The sequence below is a fragment of the Salvelinus alpinus genome, chromosome 28 (assembly GCF_045679555.1).
Source record: "Salvelinus alpinus chromosome 28, SLU_Salpinus.1, whole genome shotgun sequence".
Lineage (NCBI taxonomy): Eukaryota > Metazoa > Chordata > Actinopteri > Salmoniformes > Salmonidae > Salvelinus > Salvelinus alpinus.
The window spans coordinates 36198520-36226043 of NC_092113.1; the positions used below are offsets into that span (position 1 = coordinate 36198520).

The window sequence follows — 27524 nt, forward strand, 5'->3', positions numbered from 1 at the left end:
TGTCGAGGGTGCAACAAGTCAGCACCTCAGGAGTAAATGTCAGTTGGCTTTTCATAGCCGATCATTGAGAGTATCTCTACCGCTCCTGCTGTCTCTAGAGAGTTGAAAACAGCAGGTCTGGGACAGGTAGCACGTCCGGTGAACAGGTCAGGGTTCCATAGCCGCAGGCAGAACAGTTGAAATTGGAGCAGCAGCACAGCCAGCTGGACTGGGGACAGCAAGGAGTCATCATGCCAGGTAGTCCTGAGGCATGGTCCTAGGGCTCAGGTCTTCCGAGAGAGAGAAAGAAAGAAAGAAAGAAAGAAAGAAAGAGAGAAAGAGAGAATTAGAGAAAGCATACTTAAATTCACACAGGACACCGGATAAGACAGGAGAAATACTCCAGATATAACAGACTGACCCTAGCCCCCCGACACATAAACCACTGCAGCATAAATACTGGAGGCTGAGACAGGAGGGGTCAGGAGACACTGTGGCCCCATCCGATGATACCCCCGGGCAGGGACAAACAGGTATGATATAACCCCACCCACTTTGCCAAAGCACAGCCCCCACACCACTAGAGGGATATCTTCAACCACCAACTTACCATCCTGCGACAAGGCCGAGTATAGCCCACAAAGATCTCCGCCACGGCACAACCCAAGGGGGGGCGCCAACCTAGACAGGAAGACCACGTCAGTGACTCAACCCACTCAAGTGATGCACCCCTCCTAGGGACGGCATGGAAGAGCACCAGTAAGCCAGTGACTCAGCCCCTGTAATAGGGTTTGAGGCAGAGAATCGCAGTGGAGAGAGGGGAAACGGCCAGGTAGAGACAGCAAGGGCGGTTCGTTGCTCCAGAGCCTTTCCGTTCACCTTCACACTCCTGGGCCAGACTACACTCAATCATATGACCTACTGAAGAGACGAGTCTTCAGTAAAGACTTAAAGGTTGAGACCGAGTCTGCGTCTCTCACATGGCGTAGGCAGACCATTCCATAAAAATGGAGCTCTATAGGAGAAAGCCCTGCCTCCAGCGGTTTGCTTAGAAATTCTAGGGACAATTAGGAGGCCTGCGTCTTGTGACCGTAGCGTACGTGTAGGTATGTACGGCAGGACCAAATTGTAAAGATAGGTAGGAGCAAGCCCATGTAATGCTTTTTAGGTTAGCAGTAAAACTTGAAATCAGCCCTTGGCTTAACAGGAAGCCAGTGTAGGGAGGCTAGCACTGGAATAATATGATCACATTTTTTGGTTCTAGTCAGGATTCTAGCAGCCGTATATAGCACTAACTGAAGTGATCTCATGGATCTCTATGAACGTGGCTACATTTCTCCAGCACCATCCCTGAGCTTTTTACCCAAACATTAGAGGGTGGCAGCTTTGTTATTGTTTACATTTCAGTTTGCACAAACAGGCAGGTACAATGGTAAGCTACTTTGTAACACTGAAATTACACTATTCCCGATGCTGCTATTGATCAACCAAAACCTCACTTACAGACACTCACACACACTTGTAGACTCATTACATGCTGCTACTCTTTATTATTCTTCTTATTATGATCTATCCCGATGCCTAGTCACTTTACCCTGCCTTCATGTCCATATCTACCTCAAATACCTTATGATCTATCCTGATGCCTAGTCACTTTACCCCGCCTTCATGTCCATATCTACCTCAAATACCTTATTATTATCTATCCTGATGTCTAGTCACTTTACCCCGCCTTCATGTCCATATCTACCTCAAATACCTTATTATCTATCCCGATGCCTAGTCACTTTACCCTGCCTTCATGTCCATATCTACCTCAAATACCTTATGATCTATCCTGATGCCTAGTCACTTTACCCCGCCTTCATGTCCATATCTACCTCAAATACCTTATTATTATCTATCCTGATGTCTAGTCACTTTACCCCGCCTTCATGTCCATATCTACCTCAAATACCTTATTATTATCTATCCTGATGTCTAGTCACTTTACCCTGCCTTCATGTCCATATCTACCTCAAATACCTTATGATCTATCCTGATGCCTAGTCACTTTACCCTGCCTTCATGTCCATATCTACCTCAAATACTTTATGATCTATCCTGATGCCTAGTCACTTTACCCTGCCTTCATGTCCATATCTACCTCAAATACCTTATGATCTCTCCTGATGCCTAGTCACTTTACCCTGCCTTCATGTACATATCTACCTCAAATACCTTATTATTATCTATCCTGATGCCTAGTCACTTTACCCTGCCTTCATGTACATATCTACCTCAAATACCTTATGATCTATCCTGATGCCTAGTCACTTTACCCTGCCTTCATGTACATATCTACCTCAAACACCTGGTACCTCTGCACATTGATCTGGTACTGGTATTCCCTGTGTATAGCTCCACATTGATCTGGTACTGGTACTCCCTGTATATAGCTCCACATTGATCTGGTACTGGTACTCCCTGTGTATAGCTCCACATTGATCTGGTACTGGTACTCCCTGTATATAGCTCCACATTGATCTGGTACTGGTACTCCCTGTATATAGCTTCATTTTTGTGTATTTTATTGAATTCCTCATGTTACTATTTTATTTTAGCAAGAATTTCACGGTAAAGTCTACACCAGTTGTACTCGGCGCATGTGACAATTACAATTATTTTTGTTTCTAACCCCCACTGTAACCCCCATTCTAACCCCCACTCTAACCCCCACTCTAACCCCCACTCTAACCCCCATTCTAACCCCCATTCTAACCCCCACTCTAACCCCCACTCTAACCCCCATTCTAACCCCCACTCTAACCCACACTATCTATAGAGAAACAGACAGCCTTCAGACTAGCAGGTCCTCTCATCTCCTGCAGTGACACCAAGCCTCCAGTCTCAGGTGACCTGACATCCTGGTGCATTAGTGTCTATAGACAACTAGAGATACTGTATATGGAGACGCAGCTCTCTGGTATTTACCTGGCAACAACCAGTGTTCAGTACGGTTGTGTAAAGTATGGAAATGTTTATGTATGTTTATGCAGAGAGACAGAGAGAAGTGAGGACAGCGAGGAGGAATCCCTTCAAACTGCCTGCAGACAACATCTTCCTCCTGAGAAACAAGGAAAATGAACAAAGGAAGCTGGTGAAGAAGCCATGTTGTGTCGTCTGTAGTGTTTGAACATTCTCTGTTTGACTCCATCAGGGTTTCATTGCAGTCATGATCCTTTTCCACTGTGACTGTGGACCTGACCATAATATTTGATCAAACTCTGATCCTCAGTGCCATCTTTCAACATGCCATCTTGACCATGCTCATTTGTGTGATGAACTATAGGAGCGCCAGCGACAGCAGACGCTGAAGGTCCATGAGAAGTCCACCTATGCTGGGAGGATACAAGCCAAGCAGGCTAACCTGAGGCAGGAGCTGAGGCAGGGGCAGAATGAGGTGTACCCCACCTCCTGCAGCAAGGCTGTGTCCACCCTCAGGGATGATCCGGCATGGAGGAAAGCTGCCATCCTAAGTGAGTGCCCATCAGGCCTTTCATGACCACCAGAGCCATTTATTTAGAGAGTTCGACCAACTTTTAGAACAGAGGTCATGTTAGCACCTTTGAGCATTTCCATTCATTCCTCCATTCATTATCAGTATTTGGAATCTTGTACATAGCATTGTTTGAAATTTAGAACATTCTGTGAACTGCTATTGGTCAATATTGCCCATGGGGAGCTAACATGGCTGCCAAGGAATGTAGGTAATATAAATGCATCATAATGCAGGGACCTCAAAGTCCTAACTCTCTAATACATGGCTCTGATGACCAGTATATTATGATGCTTCTCTGGGTCTTTTTACTGTAGTCTCAGGGGGGTGAATCCTAACTTCCACTGAAGTCAAATCTTCACTTATTCTCCAATTGACATCAGTGCATAACTAAGTGGAAGCTAGGATTATCCCCAGAGACATTGAGGATAAGTTGATAACTTGACAAGTTACTGAATCTGACTATTGACACATAATGAAATGATGTACGCTCTGTTGTTTTCCAAGACCAAATCAAATCATCAAATCAAATCAAGCTTTATTTATACAGCACATTTCAGAAAGCAACGCAATGTGCTTCACACGAAAAACAAACAAAAAAACGATGAAAATAAAAACGGAGCTATTTACTACACAGCAAACAGAAGAGGATAAAAAACAAAAGAATAACAATAAAAACTGAGAGATTAAAAAGCACCCTAAGGAGAAGCAAACCTAAAAAGATTTGTTTCAAGATCTCTTTTAAATATGTCCATAGTTTTGGCCCCCCTCGGGTTCTCTGGCAGCCTATTCCAGAGGCTGAGGGCATAATAACTAAAGGCTGTCTCTTCATGACTCTTGGTCCAAGGCTTTGGGATAGTTAAAAAGGCCAGTGCCAGAGGACCTGAGGAACCTACTGGGTAGATAACTCAAAAGCATATCTGACATGCATTGGGGAACACAATCGTGGATTGATTTAAAAGCCAAAATTAGAATCTTAAAACTAATTCTAAAACTCACTGGCAGCCAGTGCAGAGATCTTAAAACTGGTTTAATGTGTGCTCTCCATCTGGTCTTGGTCAGTACCCGTGCTGCAGCATTCTGTATGTTTTGCAGTTGACCAATGGCTCTCTTGAGTAGACCAGACATGAGACCATTACAGTAGTCAAGCCTGCTTGTAATAAAAGCATGGATGAGTCTCTCTGTATCAGCCTGAGAGAGAAACGTCCTCACATTTGCAATGTTTCTCAGGTGGTAAAAAACAATTTTGCTCACATTCCTAATGTGTGATTTGAAATTGAGTTCAGAATCTAAAATGACACCTAGGTTTTTTACCTGGTGTTTTATCTTTATTGCCAGTGAAGTAAAATGTGAAGCCAAATTCTCTCTCTGTGCTTTGGCTCCAACAATAAATACCCTGGTCTTGTCTTGATTTAGCTGGAGGAAGTTGTGAGCCATCCAAGTATTTAAATCACTAATACAGTCTAATAATTTATCTGTGGAACTAAAATCCTCTGGGGACACAGAAATGTAAAGTTGTGTATTGTCTGCATAACAATGAAAATCAATGCTGTGCTTTCTGATAACACTGCCAAGGGCTAACATATACAGTATAAACTGAACAGAGCCGGACCCAAAATCGAACCTTGTGGAACGCCACATGTGATATATATTTTCTCGGAATTGTGTTCAGCAAGGGTGACAAAAAACTCTTGACTGGTAAAATAGGTCCTAAACCAATTTAGAATTTGAGCAGAGAGGCCAACCCTCCTCTCCAGTCTGTCCAGAAGGACATCACGGTCAACAGTGTCGAATGCAGCACTTAAATCCAAGAGTACAAGGACAGAGAGCTGTTTGGCATCTGTGTTGGCTCTAAGATCATTTACCACTTTAACTAAGCCCGTCTGGCATTTCTAATTGCCTTATATATGCCAAGTTGCTCTCTCAGAATATCATAATGGATGTGCAACTTTGACTTTCTCCACTTCCATTCTGCCTTTCTGCAAATTTCTCTTTAATTGATACGTTTCCTCACTCAGGATTACTTAGCTATTGCTGTTTTCCAAGACAAAAAGTGTTTTGTGTTACTGTAGTGATGATGCTCCAGAGAGAACGTGTCCTCTCATATTGGAACTGGTCTCCTAATTCTAATCCTAACCATTTAGAGAAGAGAACAAAGACGGTCCTGTATCCAAAGTCAAAGGGATTTCATATGTATTCCCTCTCCTGTCTTTGCCTCAAAGTATTTGAGTTAGCATTAAAGCATTTGAGTTAGCATAAAAGCATTTGAGTTAGCGTTAAAGTATTTGAGTTAGCGTTAAAGTATTTGAGTTAGCATAAAAGTTTGCTAAAGGACAGGCAGTAATCAATGAGAGTTTGTTCCCTCAGACTCCAATGACAGGGAGAATATTAGTGAGTACATCACTAAGAAGAGAGAGATGTTTCTCATTGAGGTAAGAAATGACATGATGCTTAGTACACCAAACCAGTCACTGTCCAGTTATGAATGATTACTGTCTCACACTCACAAAACCCAAAAGACACATCAATGCACTTACAGAAGTTAACATGGCATTATTGTTTTCACCACTGGAGTATATATTTTCTAATCCTTCAAACCACAAGGCTTCTTAGCTTCAGAGTTAATAACAACAACAAAAGCTGTTTAATACGTAAATCAGTTCAGAGATGAGGTAAGTGGAAAAACAGAAAGGCGCGATTGCTGTTATTGGTAACACAGCGCATGGCTTGGTTCAGCTTCGTGTGCGTCCCCTTTTTGCTTGAAGGCTCCGTTTATATTTGCCCAAAGTTTCCCTGAGCTAAGCTTGTCTGACCTATTACCCAAGCTCTGACAAAACCTGCATTGTTCCTTTAAAAACACACATTTTCATCACTTAATTCTTTCCACAGCCTCATAAAAAGCAAAATAAGAAAAAAACTAAATAAGAAAAAAGGGCACAATTACATCAGGATATGCTTGTTGTTGTCCAGTCCTAACCGTTTCAGAGAAAGTAAATCACTACATGAATATGAAAACACTGAGGCAGTAGCTTACTTGAAAGGCATCAATCCCCAGGTCTTGGGCTGCATGTCTAATAGGTCCCATGGCATCACATTTCACCCTCTTAAATCCCAGAGCCGCAGACATTTACATTTCCTGAGATTACTCACTCTCCAGACCGTACAAACCTCCAGTTACTTCCTTCACTGAGGAGTCTGTTTGCCTCAAGGGAGAGACAGCTCTTTAACTTATTACATGTACAGTATTAGCATATCACAGCATGGAGAACACACAAATTATCTCTTTCCTGTTGTGTCTTTCCATTGCTATACCAACAAAACAATAAACACTCTGCGTCTCCGTTCTTACTTGGACCTGTTCTCTGTTTTGAACGCAGTCTCTCCTCTCCTTCCTTCCTGTGGTCACTGACCTTTAACCCTTTCTCCCCAGTACTCCCTGGCTGTGAAGAGGGAGGTGATTCACAAGCTGGCCGAGGTGGCCACCAAGGAAGAGAACAGGCTGCAGCAGGCGGAGACATTTCTGGACGAGGACACGGCCATGTTTGACGAGTTCCTCGAGGAGAATGACAAGAACTCAGTGGAGGCAATCAAAATGTACCAGACTACAGTCCACTGTCTCTACAAAACAGTTTTCATATTGTGTGATTTCACAGTGTTTGTTTTATGGGTATAATGATTATTATGAATAATAACAATGAGACACTTTTTTGAATGACTGAACCAACAAGATGACTGTATTTCCCTCCATGTGCTTCCTTTAAATCATCATTCGTGTTGACTGTTGTAGTGCTGAACACGAGACCAAAGCCAAACTGGAGAAGGTTGCAAAGATCAAGAGGATCTCAGGCAAAATGGTGGCAGTGAAAAGGTAGTATGGCAGAGAGTAAAGGGTCCTATCTTTTACTATGTACTGTGCATGAGTTATGCATAAGTTGGCTTCTGGATGTGTGCCATTGTTTGTGGTGGGTGTAAGCTTTACAAATGTTATTGCGTACATGCAATTGAGCATGTTGGCACATGTTCATACGTGTCCACAGTGACATCTCCAAGAACGAGGAGATCCTGAAGGAGTACACCCTGTACAATGGCTTCCTGCTGAAGCTGTCCCCTACAGAGTGGCAGGAGAGACAGCAGGCTCGCAGGGCCATGGTGGACAAGATCAAAGCTGCCATCAAGGAGAGGGAGGCTCAGCTAGCCAAGCCAGCCAAACCCGGCAGACGTATGTTAATTACAGTAGTTGTCACATCATATCACACCAGTCACATTTGACAGACTGTGATTATGGGTCTGGTTCATTAGAGATCTACGTTCTCTCTGTTCAGATAGAGAGAGTATGGCCAGGGACCTGCCTCCTGTATGTGACCCCAGGACTCTCCAGAGACAGACTATGATGGGAACCAGAGAGAGCATCAAGCCGTGAGTGGAGCCCCAGTACAGGATCATTACTCCAGAGCAGGGCTCGCCAACCTTGTTCCTGGAGAGATACCTCCCTGTTCCCTACAACCCCAGTTGTAACTAACCTAATTCAGCTTGTCAACCAGCTAATTATTAGAATCAGGTGCGCTAGATTAGGGTTGGAGTGAAAACCTACAGAACAGTAGCTCTCCAGAAACAGGGTTGGAGTGAACCTACAGGACAGTAGCTCTCCAGGAACAGGGTTGGAGTGAACCTACAAGACGGTAGCTCTCCAGGAACAGGGTTGGAGTGAACCTACAGGACGGTAGCTCTCCAGAAACAGGGTTGGAGTGAACCTACAGGACAGTAGCTCTCCAGGAACAGGGTTGGAGTGAACCTACAGGATGGTAGCTCTCCAGGAACAGGGTTGGAGTGAACCTACAGGACAGTAGCTCTCCAGGAACAGGGTTGGAGTGAACCTACAGGATGGTAGCTCTCCAGGAACAGGGTTGGAGTGAACCTACAGGATGGTATCTCTCCAGGAACAGGGTTGGACTGAACCTACTGGGCGGTAGCTCTCCAGGAACAGGGTTGGACTGAACCTACTGGGCGGTAGCTCTCCAGGAACAGGGTTGGAGTGAACCTACAGGATGGTAGCTCTCCAGGAACAGGGTTGGACTGAACCTACTGGGCGGTAGCTCTCCAGGAACAGGGTTGGACTGAACCTACTGGGCGGTAGCTCTCCAGGAACAGGGTTGGAGTGAACCTACAGGATGGTAGCTCTCCAGGAACAGGGTTGGACTGAACCTACTGGGCGGTAGCTCTCCAGGAACAGGGTTGGACTGAACCTACTGGGCGGTAGCTCTCCAGGAACAGGGTTGGAGTGAACCTACAGGATGGTAGCTCTCCAGGAACAGGGTTGGACTGAACCTACTGGGCGGTAGCTCTCCAGGAACAGGGTTGGAGTGAACCTACAGGATGGTAGCTCTCCAGGAACAGGGTTGGAGAACCCTGTTCAAGAGTGTTGTTGAGATGAGATGTCTCTGTTGCATCGTTTAACTGTATCCCCGTCACAGGAGGTTGGTAGCACCTTAATTGGGGAGGACGGGCTCGTGGGAATGGCTGGAGCGTAATAGGTCTAATGGTATCAAACATCAAACACATGGCTTCCATATGTTTGATGCCATTCCATTAACTCTGTTCCAGCCATTATTATGAGCCATCCTCCACTCAGCAGCCTCCACTGATCCCTATGTCCTTATGTCTCTAACCAAGATGCCATAGCAGTCGGACGTGTGTTTTGTCTTGTCCCGTGTAAATATGGTTTTTCCTTGTTTTTTTCCGTAAGTATTTCGTATATATTTTAATATCACTTTCCATCTACGGACTGAATAAATTCTCCTGCAACCCGCCTCACCCAATGTGGTAGGGATCTGCTAATTTTTTATACTTATGAACCGGAACCCCTATCAAAAGCTACTAGCTAGTAGTCAGTTAGCCATTGCTAGGCCCATCTGCTAGGCGCATCTCCCGGCTAGCCAAAGAGGCCCATCAGCCACTGCTTGGGCTACAATACATGGACCCCCGCCGACCCATCCCGACTGGACTACCAACGTAATTCTGCCTGAGGTTTTTTTTCAACTGACTCCTCCGTCGCGACGTCCCCTGTATGCCCACCCGCTAGCCTGCTAGCCGCGGCCCGCTAGCTGTCTAGAGCACATCGGACTGTTCCTTTAAGAGGCCCATCGTACAAATTCTTTGGCCACTATACCTATTTTGCCAATTGGCCTGGTTTACCACACGGCGCCCTATTGATCCGTCTGCCGACGTCACAGCACGAGGGGGACACAACAGACTTTCTTCCGTCGCGACGTCCCTCAAAGGCCCTTCTGCTAGCTTGCTAGCCCCGGCCCGCTAGCTGCCTGCAGCCACTCACTGGACTCCTATGATCACTGGGCTACGCATGCCTCTCCCTAACGTCAATATGCCGTGTCCATTGCTTTTTTGTAGTAATTATTGCCTCATTTCACTGCAGAGCCTCTAGCCCTGCTCAATACGCCTTAGTTAACACTTTAGTTCCACCTCCCATACATGCGGTGACATCACCTGGTTTAAATTATATTTCTAGAGACAATATCTCTTTCATCGTCACTCTATGCACAGGTTTATCCCCACTGTATTCACATCCTACCATACCTTTGCCTGTACATTATGCCTTGAATCTATTCTACCGTGCCCAGAAATCTGCTCCTTTTACTCTCTGTTCTGAACGTACTAGACGGCCAGTTCTTTTAGCCTTTAGCCTTTAGCCGTACCCTTATCCTACTCCTCCTCTGTTCCTCTGGTGATGTTAAGGTTAATCCAGGCCCTGCAGTGCCTAGCTCCACTCCCATTCCCCAGGCGCTCTCATTTGTTGACTTCTGTAACCGTAACAGCCTTGGTTTCATGCATGTTAACATTAGAAGCCTCCTCCCTAAGTTTGTTTTATTCACTGCCCTAGCACACTGCCAACCCGGATGTCCTAGCCGTGTCTGAATCCTGGTTTAGGAAGACCACCAAAAACCCTGAAATTTCCACCCCTAACTATAACATTTTCCGACAAGATAGAACTGCCAAAGGGGGCGGAGTTGCAATCTACTGCAGAGATAGCCTGCAGAGTTCTGTCTTACTATCCAGGTCTGTGCCCAAACAATTTGAGCTTCTACTTTTAAAAATCCACCTCTCCAGAAACAAGTCTCTTACCGTTAACTAACCTTACCTCTTACCATTAACTAACCTCCAGACAAGCTTCAATGCAACTCTCCTTCCGTGGCCTCCAACTGCTCTTAAATGCAAGCAAAACTAAATGCATGCTCTTCAACCGATCGCTGCCCACACCTACCCCCCCGTCCAGCATCACTACTCTGGATGGTTCGGACTTAGAATATGTGGAAAACTATAAATACCTAGGTGTCTGGTTAGACTGTAAACTCTCCTTCCAGACTCACATTAAGCATCTCCAATCCAAAATTAAATCTAGAATCGGCTTCCTATTTCGCAACAAAGCATCCTTCACTCATGCTGCCAAACATACCCTCGTAAAACTGACTATCCTCGACTTCGGCGATGTCATTTACAAAATAGCCTCCAACACTCTACTCAGCAAATTGGATGCAGTCTATCACAGTGCCATCCGTTTTGTAGCCAAAGCCCCATATACTGCCCACCACTGCGACCTGTATGCTCTCGTTGGCTGGCTCTCGCTTCATATCCGTCGCCAAACCCACTGGCTCCAGGTCATCTATAAGTCGTTGCTAGGTAAAGCCCCGCCTTTTCTCAGCTCACTGTTCACCATAGCAGCATCCACCCGCAGCACGCACTCCAGCAGGTATATTTCACTGGTCACCCCCAAAGCCAATTCCTCCTTCGGCCGCCTTTCCTTCCAGTTCTTTGCTGCCAATGACTGGAACGAACTGCAAAAATCCCTGAAGCTGGAGACTCATATCTCCCTCACTAGCTTTAAGCACCAGCTGTCAGAGCAGCTCACAGATCACTGCACCTGTACATAGCCAATCTGTAAATAGCCCATCCAACTACCTCATCACCATATTGTTATTTATTTTATTTATTTTGCTACTTGCACACTCATCTTCTGCACATCTATCACCCCAGTGTTTAATTTGCCATACTGTAATAATTTCGCCACTATGGCCTATTTATTGCCTCACCCCCCTTATCCTACCTCATTTGCACACACTGTATATAGACTTTCTCTATTGTATTATTGACTGTATGTTTGTTAATTCCATGTGTAACTCTGTGTTGTTGTTTGTGTCGAACTGCTTTGCTTTATCTTGGCCAGGTCGCAGTTGTAAATGAGAACTTGTTCTCAACTGGCCTACCTGGTTAAATAAAGGTGAAATAAAAAATAAATAATAAAATGTTGGTTGTGTTTTAGGAAGGAGGTTACAGTACCGGTGGATGAGAGCAAACTGCCTGAATATGAGGTCAGATATGTTTTATGCTATATCATTCACCTGGTGTCAAAGTAGCCTTAACGTTGACCTAAGTAAAGGTTCACTGTGTGTATGTATTACCCCACAGGAGCCGGAGCTGTTCTTCACTGACCCACAGCAGCTGTTGGACCTGCTGACAGACCTGGAGAAGCAGAACCTGACTCTGATCCAGAACTCCAGAGAGACAGAGGAGACCATGGAGGAGTTCAAACACACTATGGACAACACCCGCAACAAGATGTTAGAGAGCCCAGCAACTTTATGTCCTCACATCTACATACAGTGGTTCTTCCTTTAAAATGTTGGATCTTATGCCACGATCGTTTGTGGTAGATGGTGGCAGATTGTTGCCAGAATTACGCAATTTACCACAGTGTCTGACACAACGTATAACGTGCCATATCATTCTGCTGCACCCCGCAAGCTGTGCTGCAGTACGCCGCAACTTTTAAAGGAAGAACCATTGTAGTGGCGATAGTGATTGAACTACCTGTATTCAAACTGCCATTACCTCGGAGTAGCATAACCTGTTGGCGTTTATTAAAGACATTGTGCTTTCTCCTGTTCTTACAAGAACGATCTTCCAAGAACACCTGAAGGAGCATACTGTCAAGAATGCATGAATGCAAATCATTCAAAATTGGTCAAATGTTAAACATTGTGTGTGTATCCAGGGACCAGGAGACAGAGCATTTGACCCAGCAGATTGACATAATTGGCCATGCCATCCAGAGAGAGAAGGACACTGCTGCTGAGCTGGAGCTCAAATCACGACTCTTCTCCCTTGGGAAATACATGGCAGAGGACCAGGTAAACATGAACTGTTGACAGACAGACAGACAGACAGACAGACAGACAGACAGACAGACAGACAGACAGACAGCACACACACAACTGCTTGCATTCATATGTATACACGCATACAGTACACAGAGTGAACCCTACTTGGGCAAAGTCACCATACAGGCCTAATCTAGGGCAAATGAACTACAGTGGGAGTGTGAAGCAGTGAAGTTGAACTTGATCACCCTCACATGGCTCTTACACTGACTGACTGACTCCCATTATCCCTCTGTACAGGATATGATGCTGGAGGCCCTGGGCAGGAAAGTGGCTGAGGTGTACAGGAGCTATGCAGGGGAGAGTGGGGCCAACCTGACCACGCTGCAGATGCTGACCAACATCGAGGGCAGCCTGGGGGAGTTGCTGGAGAAGGTGGAGCTGGTTCCCAAGGACCGCATGCTCATGGCCGAGAGGGCCAAGGAGAAGGAGAGGAGACTCAGGTGGGTCATCAAGAGTACAGTCAGTTAGCTAACATATCAGTAGTCAGTCAGTTAGTTAACATATCAGTAGTCAGTCAGTTAGTTAACATATCAGTAGTCAGTCAGTCAGTTAGCTAACATATCAGTAGTCAGTCAGTCAGTTAGTTAACATATCAGTAGTCAGTCAGTCAGTTAGTTAACATATCAGTAGTCAGTCAGTTAGCTGACATATCAGTAGTCAGTCAGTTAGCTAACATATCAGTAGTCAGTCAGTTAGTTAACATATCAGTAGTCAGTTAGCTGACATATCAGTAGTCAGTCAGTTAGCTGACATATCAGTAGTCAGTCAGTTAGTTAACATATCAGTAGTCAGTCAGTTAGCTAACATATCAGTAGTCAGTCAGTTAGCTAACATATCAGTAGTCAGTCAGTTAGTTAACATATCAGTAGTCAGTCAGTCAGTTAGCTAACATATCAGTAGTCAGTCAGTCAGTTAGCTAACATATCAGTAGTCAGTCAGTCAGTCAGTTAGCTGACATATCAGTAGTCAGTCAGTTAGCTGACATATCAGTAGTCAGTCAGTTAGTTAACATATCAGTAGTCAGTCAGTCAGTTAGCTAACATATCAGTAGTCAGTCAGTCAGTTAGCTAACATATCAGTAGTCAGTCAGTCAGTTAGCTAACATATCAGTAGTCAGTAAGTCAGTTAGCTAACATATCAGTAGTCAGTCAGTCAGTTAGCTAACATATCAGTAGTCAGTCAGTCAGTTAGCTAACATATCAGTAGTCAGTCAGTCAGTTAGCTAACATATCAGTAGTCAGTCAGTCAGTTAGCTAACATATCAGTAGTCAGTCAGTTAGCTAACATATCAGTAGTCAGTCAGTTAGTTAACATATCAGTAGTCAGTCAGTTAGTTAACATATCAGTAGTCAGTCAGTTAGCTGACATATCAGTAGTCAGTCAGTTAGTTAACATATCAGTAGTCAGTCAGTTAGCTGACATATCAGTAGTCAGTCAGTCAGTTAGTTAACATATTAGTAGTCAGTCAGTTAGTTAACATATCAGTAGTCAGTCAGTTAGTTAACATATCAGTAGTCAGTTAGTTAGCTGACATATCAGTAGTCAGTCAGTTAGCTGACATATCAGCAGTCAGTTAGTTAACATATCAGTAGTCAGTCAGTTAGCTAACATATCACTAGTCAGTCAGTTAGCTAACATATCAGTAGTCAGTCAGTAAGTTAGCTAACATATCAGTAGTCAGTCAGTTAGTTAACATATCAGTAGTCAGTCAGTTAGCTAACATGTCAGTAGTCAGTCAGTTAGCTGACATATCAGTAGTCAATCAGTTAGCTGACATATCAGTAGTCAGTCAGTTAGTTAACATATCAGTAGTCAGTCAGTTAGTTAACATATCAGTAGTCAGTCAGTTAGTTAACATATCAGTAGTCAGTCAGTTAGCTAACATATCAGTAGTCAGTCAGTCAGTTAGTTAACATATCAGTAGTCAGTCAGTTAGCTAACATATCACTAGTCAGTCAGTTAGCTAACATATCAGTAGTCAGTCAGTCAGTTAGTTAACATATCAGTAGTCAGTCAGTTAGCTAACATATCAGTAGTCAGTCAGTTAGCTAACATATCAGTAGTCAGTCAGTTAGCTGACATATCAGTAGTCAGTCAGTTAGCTAACATATCAGTAGTCAGTCAGTTAGCTAACATGTCAGTAGTCAGTCAGTTAGCTAACATATCACTAGTCAGTCAGTTAGCAAACATATCAGTAGTCAGTCAGTTAGCTAACATATCAGTAGTCAGTCAGTTAGCTAACATATCAGTAGTCAGTCAGTTAGTTAACATATCAGTAGTCAGTCAGTTAGTTAACATATCAGTAGTCAGTCAGTTAGCTGACATATCAGTAGTCAGTCAGTTAGCTGACATATCAGTAGTCAGTCAGTTAGCTAACATATCACTAGTCAGTCAGTTAGCTAACATATCAGTAGTCAGTCAGTCAGTTAGTTAACATATCAGTAGTCAGTCAGTTAGCTAACATATCAGTAGTCAGTCAGTTAGCTAACATATCAGTAGTCAGTCAGTTAGCTGACATATCAGTAGTCAGTCAGTTAGTTAACATATCAGTAGTCAGTCAGTTAGTTAACATATCAGTAGTCAGTCAGTTAGTTAACATATCAGTAGTCAGTCAGTTAGTTAACATATCAGTAGTCAGTCAGTTAGTTAACATATCAGTAGTCAGTCAGTTAGCTGACATATCAGTAGTCAGTCAGTCAGTTAGTTAACATATCAGTAGTCAGTCAGTTAGTTAACATATCAGTAGTCAGTCAGTTAGTTAACATATCAGTAGTCAGTTAGTTAGCTGACATATCAGTAGTCAGTCAGTTAGCTGACATGTCAGTTAGTTAACATATCAGTAGTCAGTCAGTTAGCTAACATATCACTAGTCAGTCAGTTAGCTAACATATCAGTAGTCAGTCAGTCAGTTAGTTAACATATCAGTAGTCAGTCAGTTAGTTAACATATCAGTAGTCAGTCAGTTAGCTAACATATCAGTAGTCAGTCAGTTAGTTAACATATCAGTAGTCAGTCAGTTAGCTAACATATCAGTAGTCAGTCAGTTAGTTAACATATCAGTAGTCAGTCAGTTAGCTAACATATCAGTAGTCAGTCAGTTAGTTAACATATCAGTAGTCAGTCAGTTAGCTAACATGTCAGTAGTCAGTCAGTTAGCTGACATCAGTAGTCAATCAGTTAGCTGACATATCAGTAGTCAGTCAGTTAGTTAACATATCAGTAGTCAGTCAGTTAGCTAACATATCAGTAGTCAGTCAGTTAGCTAACATATCAGTAGTCAGTCAGTTAGCTAACATATCAGTAGTCAGTCAGTTAGCTAACATATCAGTAGTCAGTTAGTTAGCTGACATATCAGTAGTCAGTCAGTTAGCTAACATATCAGTAGTCAGTTAGTTAGCTGACATATCAGTAGTCAGTCAGTTAGCTGACATATCAGTAGTCAGTCAGTTAGCTAACATATCACTAGTCAGTCAGTTAGCTAACATATACTACATTACAAAAAGTATGTGGACACCTGCTCATCGAACATCTCATTCCAAAATCATGGGCATTAATATGGAACTGGTCCCCCCTTTGCTGCTATTCTGGGAAGGCTTTCCACTAGATGTTGGAACATTGCTGCGGGTACTTGGTGTTGAGGTCAGGGCTCTGTGCAAGCCAGTCAAGTTCTTCCACACCGATCTCGGCAAAACATTTCTGTATGAACATTGCTTTGTGCACGGGAGCATTGTCATGCTGAAACAGGAAAGGGCTTTCCCCAAACTGTTGCCACAAAGTTGGAAGCACATATTTGTCTAGCATGTCATAGTATGCTGTAGCATTAAGATGTCCCTTCACTGGAACTAAGGGGCCCGAACCATGAAAAACAGCCTCAGACCATTATTCCTCCTCCACCAAACTTTACAGTTGGCACTATGCATTGGGGCAGGTAGCGTTCTCCGGGTCTCTGCCAAACCCAGATTAGTCCGTCGGACTTCCAGATGGTGAAGCGTGATGATTCATCACTCCAGAGTGTGCGTTTCCACTGCTCCAGAGTCATTGATGATCACGACGATCATACCAAGCTCAAAGTTGCTTAGGTCACTAGTTTTGCCCATTCTAACGTTCAATTGAACAGTACCTGAATGCCTCGATGCCTGGCTACCTGCTTTATATAGCAATCCACGGCCACTTGATTCACTGTCTGTAGGAATGAATGGGGGGGGTGTACCTAATAAACTGTATGTGTCTGTGTTTCCAGGCTAAGGGTGGAGAAGGTTCGTGTGCAGAAGATGCAGCAAGAGGAGCGCCTGCGTAAAACCCTGCAGAGAGCTCAGGCTGACACCAAGAGACCTGTGAATGAAACACACAACAATACAAAACACAACACACTAAATGTTGGTGACAGACAACACACTAAATGTTGGTGACAGACAACACACTAAATGTTGGTGACAGACAACACACTAAATGTTGGTGACAGACAACACACTAAATGTTGGTCACAGACAACACACTAAATGTTGGTCACAGACAACACACTAAATGTTGGTGACAGACAACACACTAAATGTTGGTCACAGACAACACACTAAATGTTGGTCACAGACAACACACTAAATGTTGGTGACAGACAACACACTAAATGTTGGTGACAGACAACACACTCAATGTTGGTGACAGACAACACACTCAATGTTGGTGACAGACAACACACTAAATGTTGGTGACAGACAACACACTAAATGTTGGTCACAGACAACACACTAAATGTTGGTGACAGACAACACACTAAATGTTGGTGACAGACAACACACTAAATGTTGGTCACAGACAACACACTAAATGTTGGTGACAGACAACACACTCAATGTTGGTGACAGACAACACACTAAATGTTGGTCACAGACAACACACTAAATGTTGGTCACAGACAACACACTAAATGTTGGTGACCGACAACACACTAAATGTTGGTGACCGACAACACACTAAATGTTGGTCACAGACAACCCACTAAATGTTGGTGACAGACAACACACTAAATGTTGGTGACAGACAACACACTAAACGTTGGTGACAGACAACACACTAAATGTTGGTCACAGACAACACACTAAATGTTGGTGACAGACAACACACTAAATGTTGGTGACAGACAACACACTAAATGTTGGTGACAGACAACACACTAAATGTTGGTGACAGACAACACACTAAATGTTGGTCACAGACAACACACTAAATGTTGGTCACAGACAACACACTAAATGTTGGTCACAGACAACACACTAAATGTTGGTGACACACAACACACTAAATGTTGGTGACACACAACACACTAAATGTTGGTCACAGACAACACACTAAATGTTGGTGACAGACAACACACTAAATGTTGGTGACAGACAACACACTAAATGTTGGTGACAGACAACACACTAAATGTTGGTCACAGACAACACACTAAATGTTGGTCACAGACAACACACTAAATGTTGGTGACAGACAACACACTAAATGTTGGTCACAGACAACACACTAAATGTTGGTCACAGACAACACACTCAATGTTGGTGACAGACAACACACTCAATGTTGGTGACAGACAACACACTCAATGTTGGTGACAGACAACACACTCAATGTTGGTGACAGACAACACACTAAATGTTGGTGACAGACAACACACTAAATGTTGGTGACAGACAACACACTAAATGTTGGTGACAGACAACACACTAAATGTTGGTCACAGACAACACACTAAATGTTGGTCACAGACAACACACTCAATGTTGGTGACAGACAACACACTCAATGTTGGTGACCGACAACACACTAAATGTTGGTGACCGACAACACACTAAATGTTGGTGACCGACAACACACTAAATGTTGGTGACCGACAACACACTAAATGTTGGTGACCGACAACACACTAAATGTTGGTCACAGACAACCCACTAAATGTTGGTGACAGACAACACACTAAATGTTGGTGACAGACAACACACTAAATGTTGGTGACAGACAACACACTAAATGTTGGTCACAGACAACACACTAAATGTTGGTGACAGACAACACACTAAATGTTGGTCACAGACAACACACTAAATGTTGGTCACAGACAACACACTAAATGTTGGTCACAGACAACACACTAAATGTTGGTCACAGACAACACACTAAATGTTGGTGACAGACAACACACTAAATGTTGGTGACACACAACACACTAAATGTTGGTCACAGACAACACACTAAATGTTGTTCACAGACAACACACTAAATGTTGGTCACAGACAACACACTAAATGTTGGTGACAGACAACACACTAAATGTTGGTCACAGACAACACACTAAATGTTGGTCACAGACAACACACTAAATGTTGGTCACAGACAACACACTAAATGTTGGTCACAGACAACACACTAAATGTTGGTGACAGACAACACACTAAATGTTGGTCACAGACAACACACTAAATGTTGGTGACAGACAACACACTAAATGTTGGTGACAGACAACACACTAAATGTTGGTGACAGACAACACACTAAATGTTGGTGACAGACAACACACTAAATGTTGTTCACAGACAACACACTAAATGTTGGTCACAGACAACACACTAAATGTTGGTCACAGACAACACACTAAATGTTGGTCACAGACAACACACTAAATGTTGGTGACAGACAACACACTCAATGTTGGTGACAGACAACACACTAAATGTTGGTCACAGACAACACACTAAATGTTGGTGACCGACAACACACTAAATGTTGGTGACCGACAACACACTAAATGTTGGTCACAGACAACCCACTAAATGTTGGTGACAGACAACACACTAAATGTTGGTGACAGACAACACACTAAATGTTGGTGACAGACAACACACTAAATGTTGGTGACAGACAACACACTAAATGTTGGTCACAGACAACACACTAAATGTTGGTGACAGACAACACACTAAATGTTGGTGACAGACAACACACTAAATGTTGGTGACAGACAACACACTAAATGTTGGTGACAGACAACACACTAAATGTTGGTGACAGACAACACACTAAATGTTGGTGACAGACAACACACTAAATGTTGGTGACAGACAACACACTAAATGTTGGTCACAGACAACACACTAAATGTTGGTCACAGACAACACACTAAATGTTGGTCACAGACAACACACTAAATGTTGGTCACAGACAACACACTAAATGTTGGTGACAGACAACACACTAAATGTTGGTCACAGACAACACACTAAATGTTGGTCACAGACAACACACTAAATGTTGGTGACAGACAACACACTAAATGTTGGTCACAGACAACACACTAAATGTTGGTCACAGACAACACACTAAATGTTGGTGACAGACAACACACTAAATGTTGGTCACAGACAACACACTAAATGTTGGTCACAGACAACACACTAAATGTTGGTCACAGACAACACACTAAATGTTGGTGACAGACAACACACTCAATGTTGGTGACAGACAACACACTAAATGTTGGTGACAGACAACACACTAAATGTTGGTGACAGACAACACACTAAATGTTGGTGACAGACAACACACTAAATGTTGGTCACAGACAACACACTAAATGTTGGTCACAGACAACACACTAAATGTTGGTGACAGACAACACACTCAATGTTGGTGACCGACAACACACTCAATGTTGGTGACCGACAACCCACTCAATGTTGGTGACCGACAACCCACTAAATGTTGGTCACAGACAACCCACTAAATGTTGGTGACAGACAACACACTAAATGTTGGTGACAGACAACACACTAAATGTTGGTGACAGACAACACACTAAATGTTGGTCACAGACAACACACTAAATGTTGGTGACAGACAACACACTAAATGTTGGTGACAGACAACACACTAAATGTTGGTGACAGACAACACACTAAATGTTGGTGACAGACAACACACTAAATGTTGGTGACAGACAACACACTAAATGTTGGTCACAGACAACACACTAAATGTTGGTCACAGACAACACACTAAATGTTGGTCACAGACAACACACTAAATGTTGGTCACAGACAACACACTAAATGTTGGTGACACACAACACACTAAATGTTGGTCACAGACAACACACTAAATGTTGTTCACAGACAACACACTAAATGTTGTTCACAGACAACACACTAAATGTTGGTCACAGACAACACACTAAATGTTGGTGACAGACAACACACTAAATGTTGGTCACAGACAACACACTAAATGTTGGTCACAGACAACACACTAAATGTTGGTCACAGACAACACACTAAATGTTGGTGACAGACAACACACTAAATGTTGGTGACAGACAACACACTAAATGTTGGTGACAGACAACACACTAAATGTTGGTGACAGACAACACACTAAATGTTGGTGACAGACAACACACTAAATGTTGGTGACAGACAACACACTAAATGTTGTTCACAGACAACACACTAAATGTTGGTCACAGACAACACACTAAATGTTGGTCACAGACAACACACTAAATGTTGGTCACAGACAACACACTAAATGTTGGTCACAGACAACACACTAAATGTTGGTCACAGACAACACACTAAATGTTGGTCACAGACAACACACTAAATGTTGGTGACAGACAACACACTAATTGTTGGTCACAGACAACACACTAAATGTTGGTGACAGACAACACACTAAATGTTGGTGACAGACAACACACTAAATGTTGGTGACAGACAACACACTAAATGTTGGTGACAGACAACACACTAAATGTTGTTCACAGACAACACACTAAATGTTGGTCACAGACAACACACTAAATGTTGGTCACAGACAACACACTAAATGTTGGTCACAGACAACACACTAAATGTTGGTCACAGACAACACACTAAATGTTGGTGACAGACAACACACTCAATGTTGGTGACAGACAACACACTAAATGTTGGTCACAGACAACACACTAAATGTTGGTGACCGACAACACACTAAATGTTGGTGACCGACAACACACTAAATGTTGGTCACAGACAACCCACTAAATGTTGGTGACAGACAACACACTAAATGTTGGTGACAGACAACACACTAAATGTTGGTGACAGACAACACACTAAATGTTGGTGACAGACAACACACTAAATGTTGGTCACAGACAACACACTAAATGTTGGTGACAGACAACACACTAAATGTTGGTGACAGACAACACACTAAATGTTGGTGACAGACAACACACTAAATGTTGGTGACAGACAACACACTAAATGTTGGTGACAGACAACACACTAAATGTTGGTGACAGACAACACACTAAATGTTGGTGACAGACAACACACTAAATGTTGGTGACAGACAACACACTAAATGTTGGTCACAGACAACACACTAAATGTTGGTGACAGACAACACACTAAATGTTGGTCACAGACAACACACTAAATGTTGGTGACAGACAACACACTAAATGTTGGTGACAGACAACACACTAAATGTTGGTGACAGACAACACACTCAATGTTGGTGACAGACAACACACTAAATGTTGGTGACAGACAACACACTAAATGTTGGTCACAGACAACACACTAAATGTTGGTCACAGACAACACACTAAATGTTGGTGACAGACAACACACTCAATGTTGGTGACCGACAACACACTCAATGTTGGTGACCGACAACCCACTAAATGTTGGTGACCGACAACCCACTAAATGTTGGTCACAGACAACCCACTAAATGTTGGTGACAGACAACACACTAAATGTTGGTGACAGACAACACACTAAATGTTGGTGACAGACAACACACTAAATGTTGGTCACAGACAACACACTAAATGTTGGTGACAGACAACACACTAAATGTTGGTGACAGACAACACACTAAATGTTGGTGACAGACAACACACTAAATGTTGGTGACAGACAACACACTAAATGTTGGTGACAGACAACACACTAAATGTTGGTCACAGACAACACACTAAATGTTGGTCACAGACAACACACTAAATGTTGGTCACAGACAACACACTAAATGTTGGTCACAGACAACACACTAAATGTTGGTGACACACAACACACTAAATGTTGGTCACAGACAACACACTAAATGTTGTTCACAGACAACACACTAAATGTTGTTCACAGACAACACACTAAATGTTGGTCACAGACAACACACTAAATGTTGGTGACAGACAACACACTAAATGTTGGTCACAGACAACACACTAAATGTTGGTCACAGACAACACACTAAATGTTGGTCACAGACAACACACTAAATGTTGGTGACAGACAACACACTAAATGTTGGTGACAGACAACACACTAAATGTTGGTGACAGACAACACACTAAATGTTGGTGACAGACAACACACTAAATGTTGGTCACAGACAACACACTAAATGTTGGTCACAGACAACACACTAAATGTTGGTCACAGACAACACACTAAATGTTGGTGACAGACAACCCACTAAATGTTGGTGACAGACAACACACTAAATGTTGGTGACAGACAACCCACTAAATGTTGGTGACAGACAACCCACTAAATGTTGTTCACAGACAACCCACTAAATGTTGGTGACAGACAACACACTAAATGTTGGTGACAGACAACACACTAAATGTTGGTGACAGACAACACACTAAATGTTGGTGACAGACAACACACTAAATGTTGGTGACAGACAACACACTAAATGTTGGTCACAGACAACACACTAAATGTTGGTCACAGACAACACACTAAATGTTGGTCACAGACAACACACTAAATGTTGGTCACAGACAACACACTAAATGTTGGTCACAGACAACACACTAAATGTTGGTGACAGACAACACACTAAATGTTGGTCACAGACAACACACTAAATGTTGGTGACAGACAACACACTAAATGTTGGTGACAGACAACACACTAAATGTTGGTGACAGACAACACACTAAATGTTGGTCACAGACAACACACTAAATGTTGGTGACAGACAACACACTAAATGTTGGTGACAGACAACACACTAAATGTTGGTGACAGACAACACACTCAATGTTGGTGACAGACAACACACTCAATGTTGGTGACAGACAACACACTAAATGTTGGTGACAGACAACACACTAAATGTTGGTGACAGACAACACACTAAATGTTGGTGACAGACAACACACTAAATGTTGGTCACAGACAACACACTAAATGTTGGTCACAGACAACACACTAAATGTTGGTGACAGACAACACACTCAATGTTGGTGACAGACAACACACTAAATGTTGGTCACAGACAACACACTAAATGTTGGTGACCGACAACACACTAAATGTTGGTGACCGACAACACACTAAATGTTGGTGACCGACAACACACTAAATGTTGGTCACAGACAACCCACTAAATGTTGGTGACAGACAACACACTAAATGTTGGTGACAGACAACACACTAAATGTTGGTGACAGACAACACACTAAATGTTGGTGACAGACAACACACTAAATGTTGGTGACAGACAACACACTAAATGTTGGTGACAGACAACACACTAAATGTTGGTGACAGACAACACACTAAATGTTGGTGACAGACAACACACTAAATGTTGGTCACAGACAACACACTAAATGTTGGTCACAGACAACACACTAAATGTTGGTCACAGACAACACACTAAATGTTGGTCACAGACAACACACTAAATGTTGGTGACACACAACACACTAAATGTTGGTGACAGACAACACACTAAATGTTGGTCACAGACAACACACTAAATGTTGGTGACAGACAACACACTAAATGTTGGTGACAGACAACACACTAAATGTTGGTGACAGACAACACACTAAATGTTGGTCACAGACAACACACTAAATGTTGGTGACAGACAACACACTAAATGTTGGTGACAGACAACACACTAAATGTTGGTGACAGACAACACACTAAATGTTGGTGACAGACAACACACTAAATGTTGGTGACAGACAACACACTAAATGTTGGTGACAGACAACACACTAAATGTTGGTGACAGACAACACACTAAATGTTGGTGACAGACAACACACTAAATGTTGGTGACAGACAACACACTAAATGTTGGTGACAGACAACACACTAAATGTTGTTCACAGACAACACACTAAATGTTGGTCACAGACAACACACTAAATGTTGGTCACAGACAACACACTAAATGTTGGTGACAGACAACACACTCAATGTTGGTGACAGACAACACACTCAATGTTGGTGACAGACAACACACTAAATGTTGGTCACAGACAACACACTAAATGTTGGTGACCGACAACACACTAAATGTTGGTGACCGACAACACACTAAATGTTGGTCACAGACAACCCACTAAATGTTGGTGACAGACAACACACTAAATGTTGGTGACAGACAACACACTAAATGTTGGTGACAGACAACACACTAAATGTTGGTGACAGACAACACACTAAATGTTGGTGACAGACAACACACTAAATGTTGGTGACAGACAACACACTAAATGTTGGTCACAGACAACACACTAAATGTTGGTCACAGACAACACACTAAATGTTGGTCACAGACAACACACTAAATGTTGGTCACAGACAACACACTAAATGTTGGTCACAGACAACACACTAAATGTTGGTCACAGACAACACACTAAATGTTGGTGACACACAACACACTAAATGTTGGTGACACACAACACACTAAATGTTGGTGACAGACAACACACTAAATGTTGGTGACAGACAACACACTAAATGTTGGTGACAGACAACACACTAAATGTTGGTGACAGACAACACACTAAATGTTGGTGACAGACAACACACTAAATGTTGGTGACAGACAACACACTAAATGTTGGTGACAGACAACACACTAAATGTTGGTGACAGACAACACACTAAATGTTGGTGACAGACAACACACTAAATGTTGGTGACAGACAACACACTAAATGTTGGTGACAGACAACACACTCAATGTTGGTGACAGACAACACACTCAATGTTGGTGACAGACAACACACTAAATGTTGGTGACAGACAACACACTAAATGTTGGTGACAGACAACACACTAAATGTTGGTGACAGACAACACACTAAATGTTGGTGACAGACAACACACTAAATGTTGGTCACAGACAACACACTAAATGTTGGTCACAGACAACACACTAAATGTTGGTCACAGACAACACACTCAATGTTGGTGACAGACAACACACTAAATGTTGGTCACAGACAACACACTAAATGTTGGTGACCGACAACACACTAAATGTTGGTGACCGACAACACACTAAATGTTGGTCACAGACAACCCACTAAATGTTGGTGACAGACAACACACTAAATGTTGGTGACAGACAACACACTAAATGTTGGTGACAGACAACACACTAAATGTTGGTCACAGACAACACACTAAATGTTGGTCACAGACAACACACTAAATGTTGGTGACAGACAACACACTAAATGTTGGTGACAGACAACACACTAAATGTTGGTGACAGACAACACACTAAATGTTGGTCACAGACAACACACTAAATGTTGGTCACAGACAACACACTAAATGTTGGTCACAGACAACACACTAAATGTTGGTGACAGACAACACACTAAATGTTGGTCACAGACAACACACTAAATGTTGGTGACACACAACACACTAAATGTTGGTGACACACAACACACTAAATGTTGGTCACAGACAACACACTAAATGTTGTTCACAGACAACACACTAAATGTTGGTCACAGACAACACACTAAATGTTGGTGACAGACAACACACTAAATGTTGGTGACAGACAACACACTAAATGTTGGTCACAGACAACACACTAAATGTTGGTCACAGACAACACACTAAATGTTGGTCACAGACAACACACTAAATGTTGGTCACAGACAACACACTAAATGTTGGTGACAGACAACACACTAAATGTTGGTGACAGACAACACACTAAATGTTGGTCACAGACAACACACTAAATGTTGGTGACAGACAACACACTAAATGTTGGTGACAGACAACACACTAAATGTTGGTGACAGACAACACACTAAATGTTGGTGACAGACAACACACTAAATGTTGGTCACAGACAACACACTAAATGTTGGTGACAGACAACACACTAAATGTTGGTCACAGACAACACACTAAATGTTGGTCACAGACAACACACTAAATGTTGGTCACAGACAACACACTAAATGTTGGTCACAGACAACACACTAAATGTTGGTGACAGACAACACACTAAATGTTGGTCACAGACAACACACTAAATGTTGGTCACAGACAACACACTAAATGTTGGTGACAGACAACACACTAAATGTTGGTGACAGACAACACACTAAATGTTGGTGACAGACAACACACTAAATGTTGGTGACAGACAACACACTAAATGTTGGTGACAGACAACACACTAAATGTTGGTGACCGACAACACACTAAATGTTGGTGACAGACTTTACAAAAGAAAGCATCATACATGACAAGCCTTACCAGACAGATGTCAGTGTATAGACATAGACACAGACACTAATATGAATTTTGTGATTTCAGACGGGGAAGAAGCTGATGCCTCGCTCACTACCTCCGGTGACTGAGCAGTTAGTGAACAATGATGACGGAGACACTGACATGGAGAAGGAGAAGCAGCTCTACTTCTTCACCTGA

At 42.7% G+C, this 27524-nt stretch overlaps 1 protein-coding gene across 1 annotated transcript; it reads left to right on the forward strand.

Annotated features, from left to right (window-relative positions):
• The first annotated feature begins 485 nt into the window (after positions 1–485).
• LOC139556881 (cilia- and flagella-associated protein 100-like) lies at positions 486–27524 on the forward strand. Its single transcript, XM_071370978.1, has 14 exons — positions 486–512; positions 3311–3497; positions 5885–5949; positions 6948–7111; positions 7305–7385; positions 7555–7736; positions 7840–7933; positions 8070–8075; positions 11850–11922; positions 11957–12147; positions 12582–12717; positions 12988–13190; positions 16991–17084; positions 27411–27524. Exons 1-14 carry the CDS (start codon positions 486–488, stop codon positions 27522–27524), a joined length of 1617 nt encoding a protein of 538 aa, XP_071227079.1.

Excerpts from the sequence above, each read along its gene's own strand:
- LOC139556881 (XM_071370978.1), top strand. The coding sequence starts at position 486 with ATGATACCCCCGGGCAGGGACAAACAG. Across the intron at positions 7,386-7,554 it reads AAAATGGTGGCAGTGAAAAG|TGACATCTCCAAGAACGAGG; the intron begins GTAGTATGGCAG and ends ACGTGTCCACAG. Across the intron at positions 12,148-12,581 it reads GACAACACCCGCAACAAGAT|GGACCAGGAGACAGAGCATT; the intron begins GTTAGAGAGCCC and ends GTGTGTATCCAG.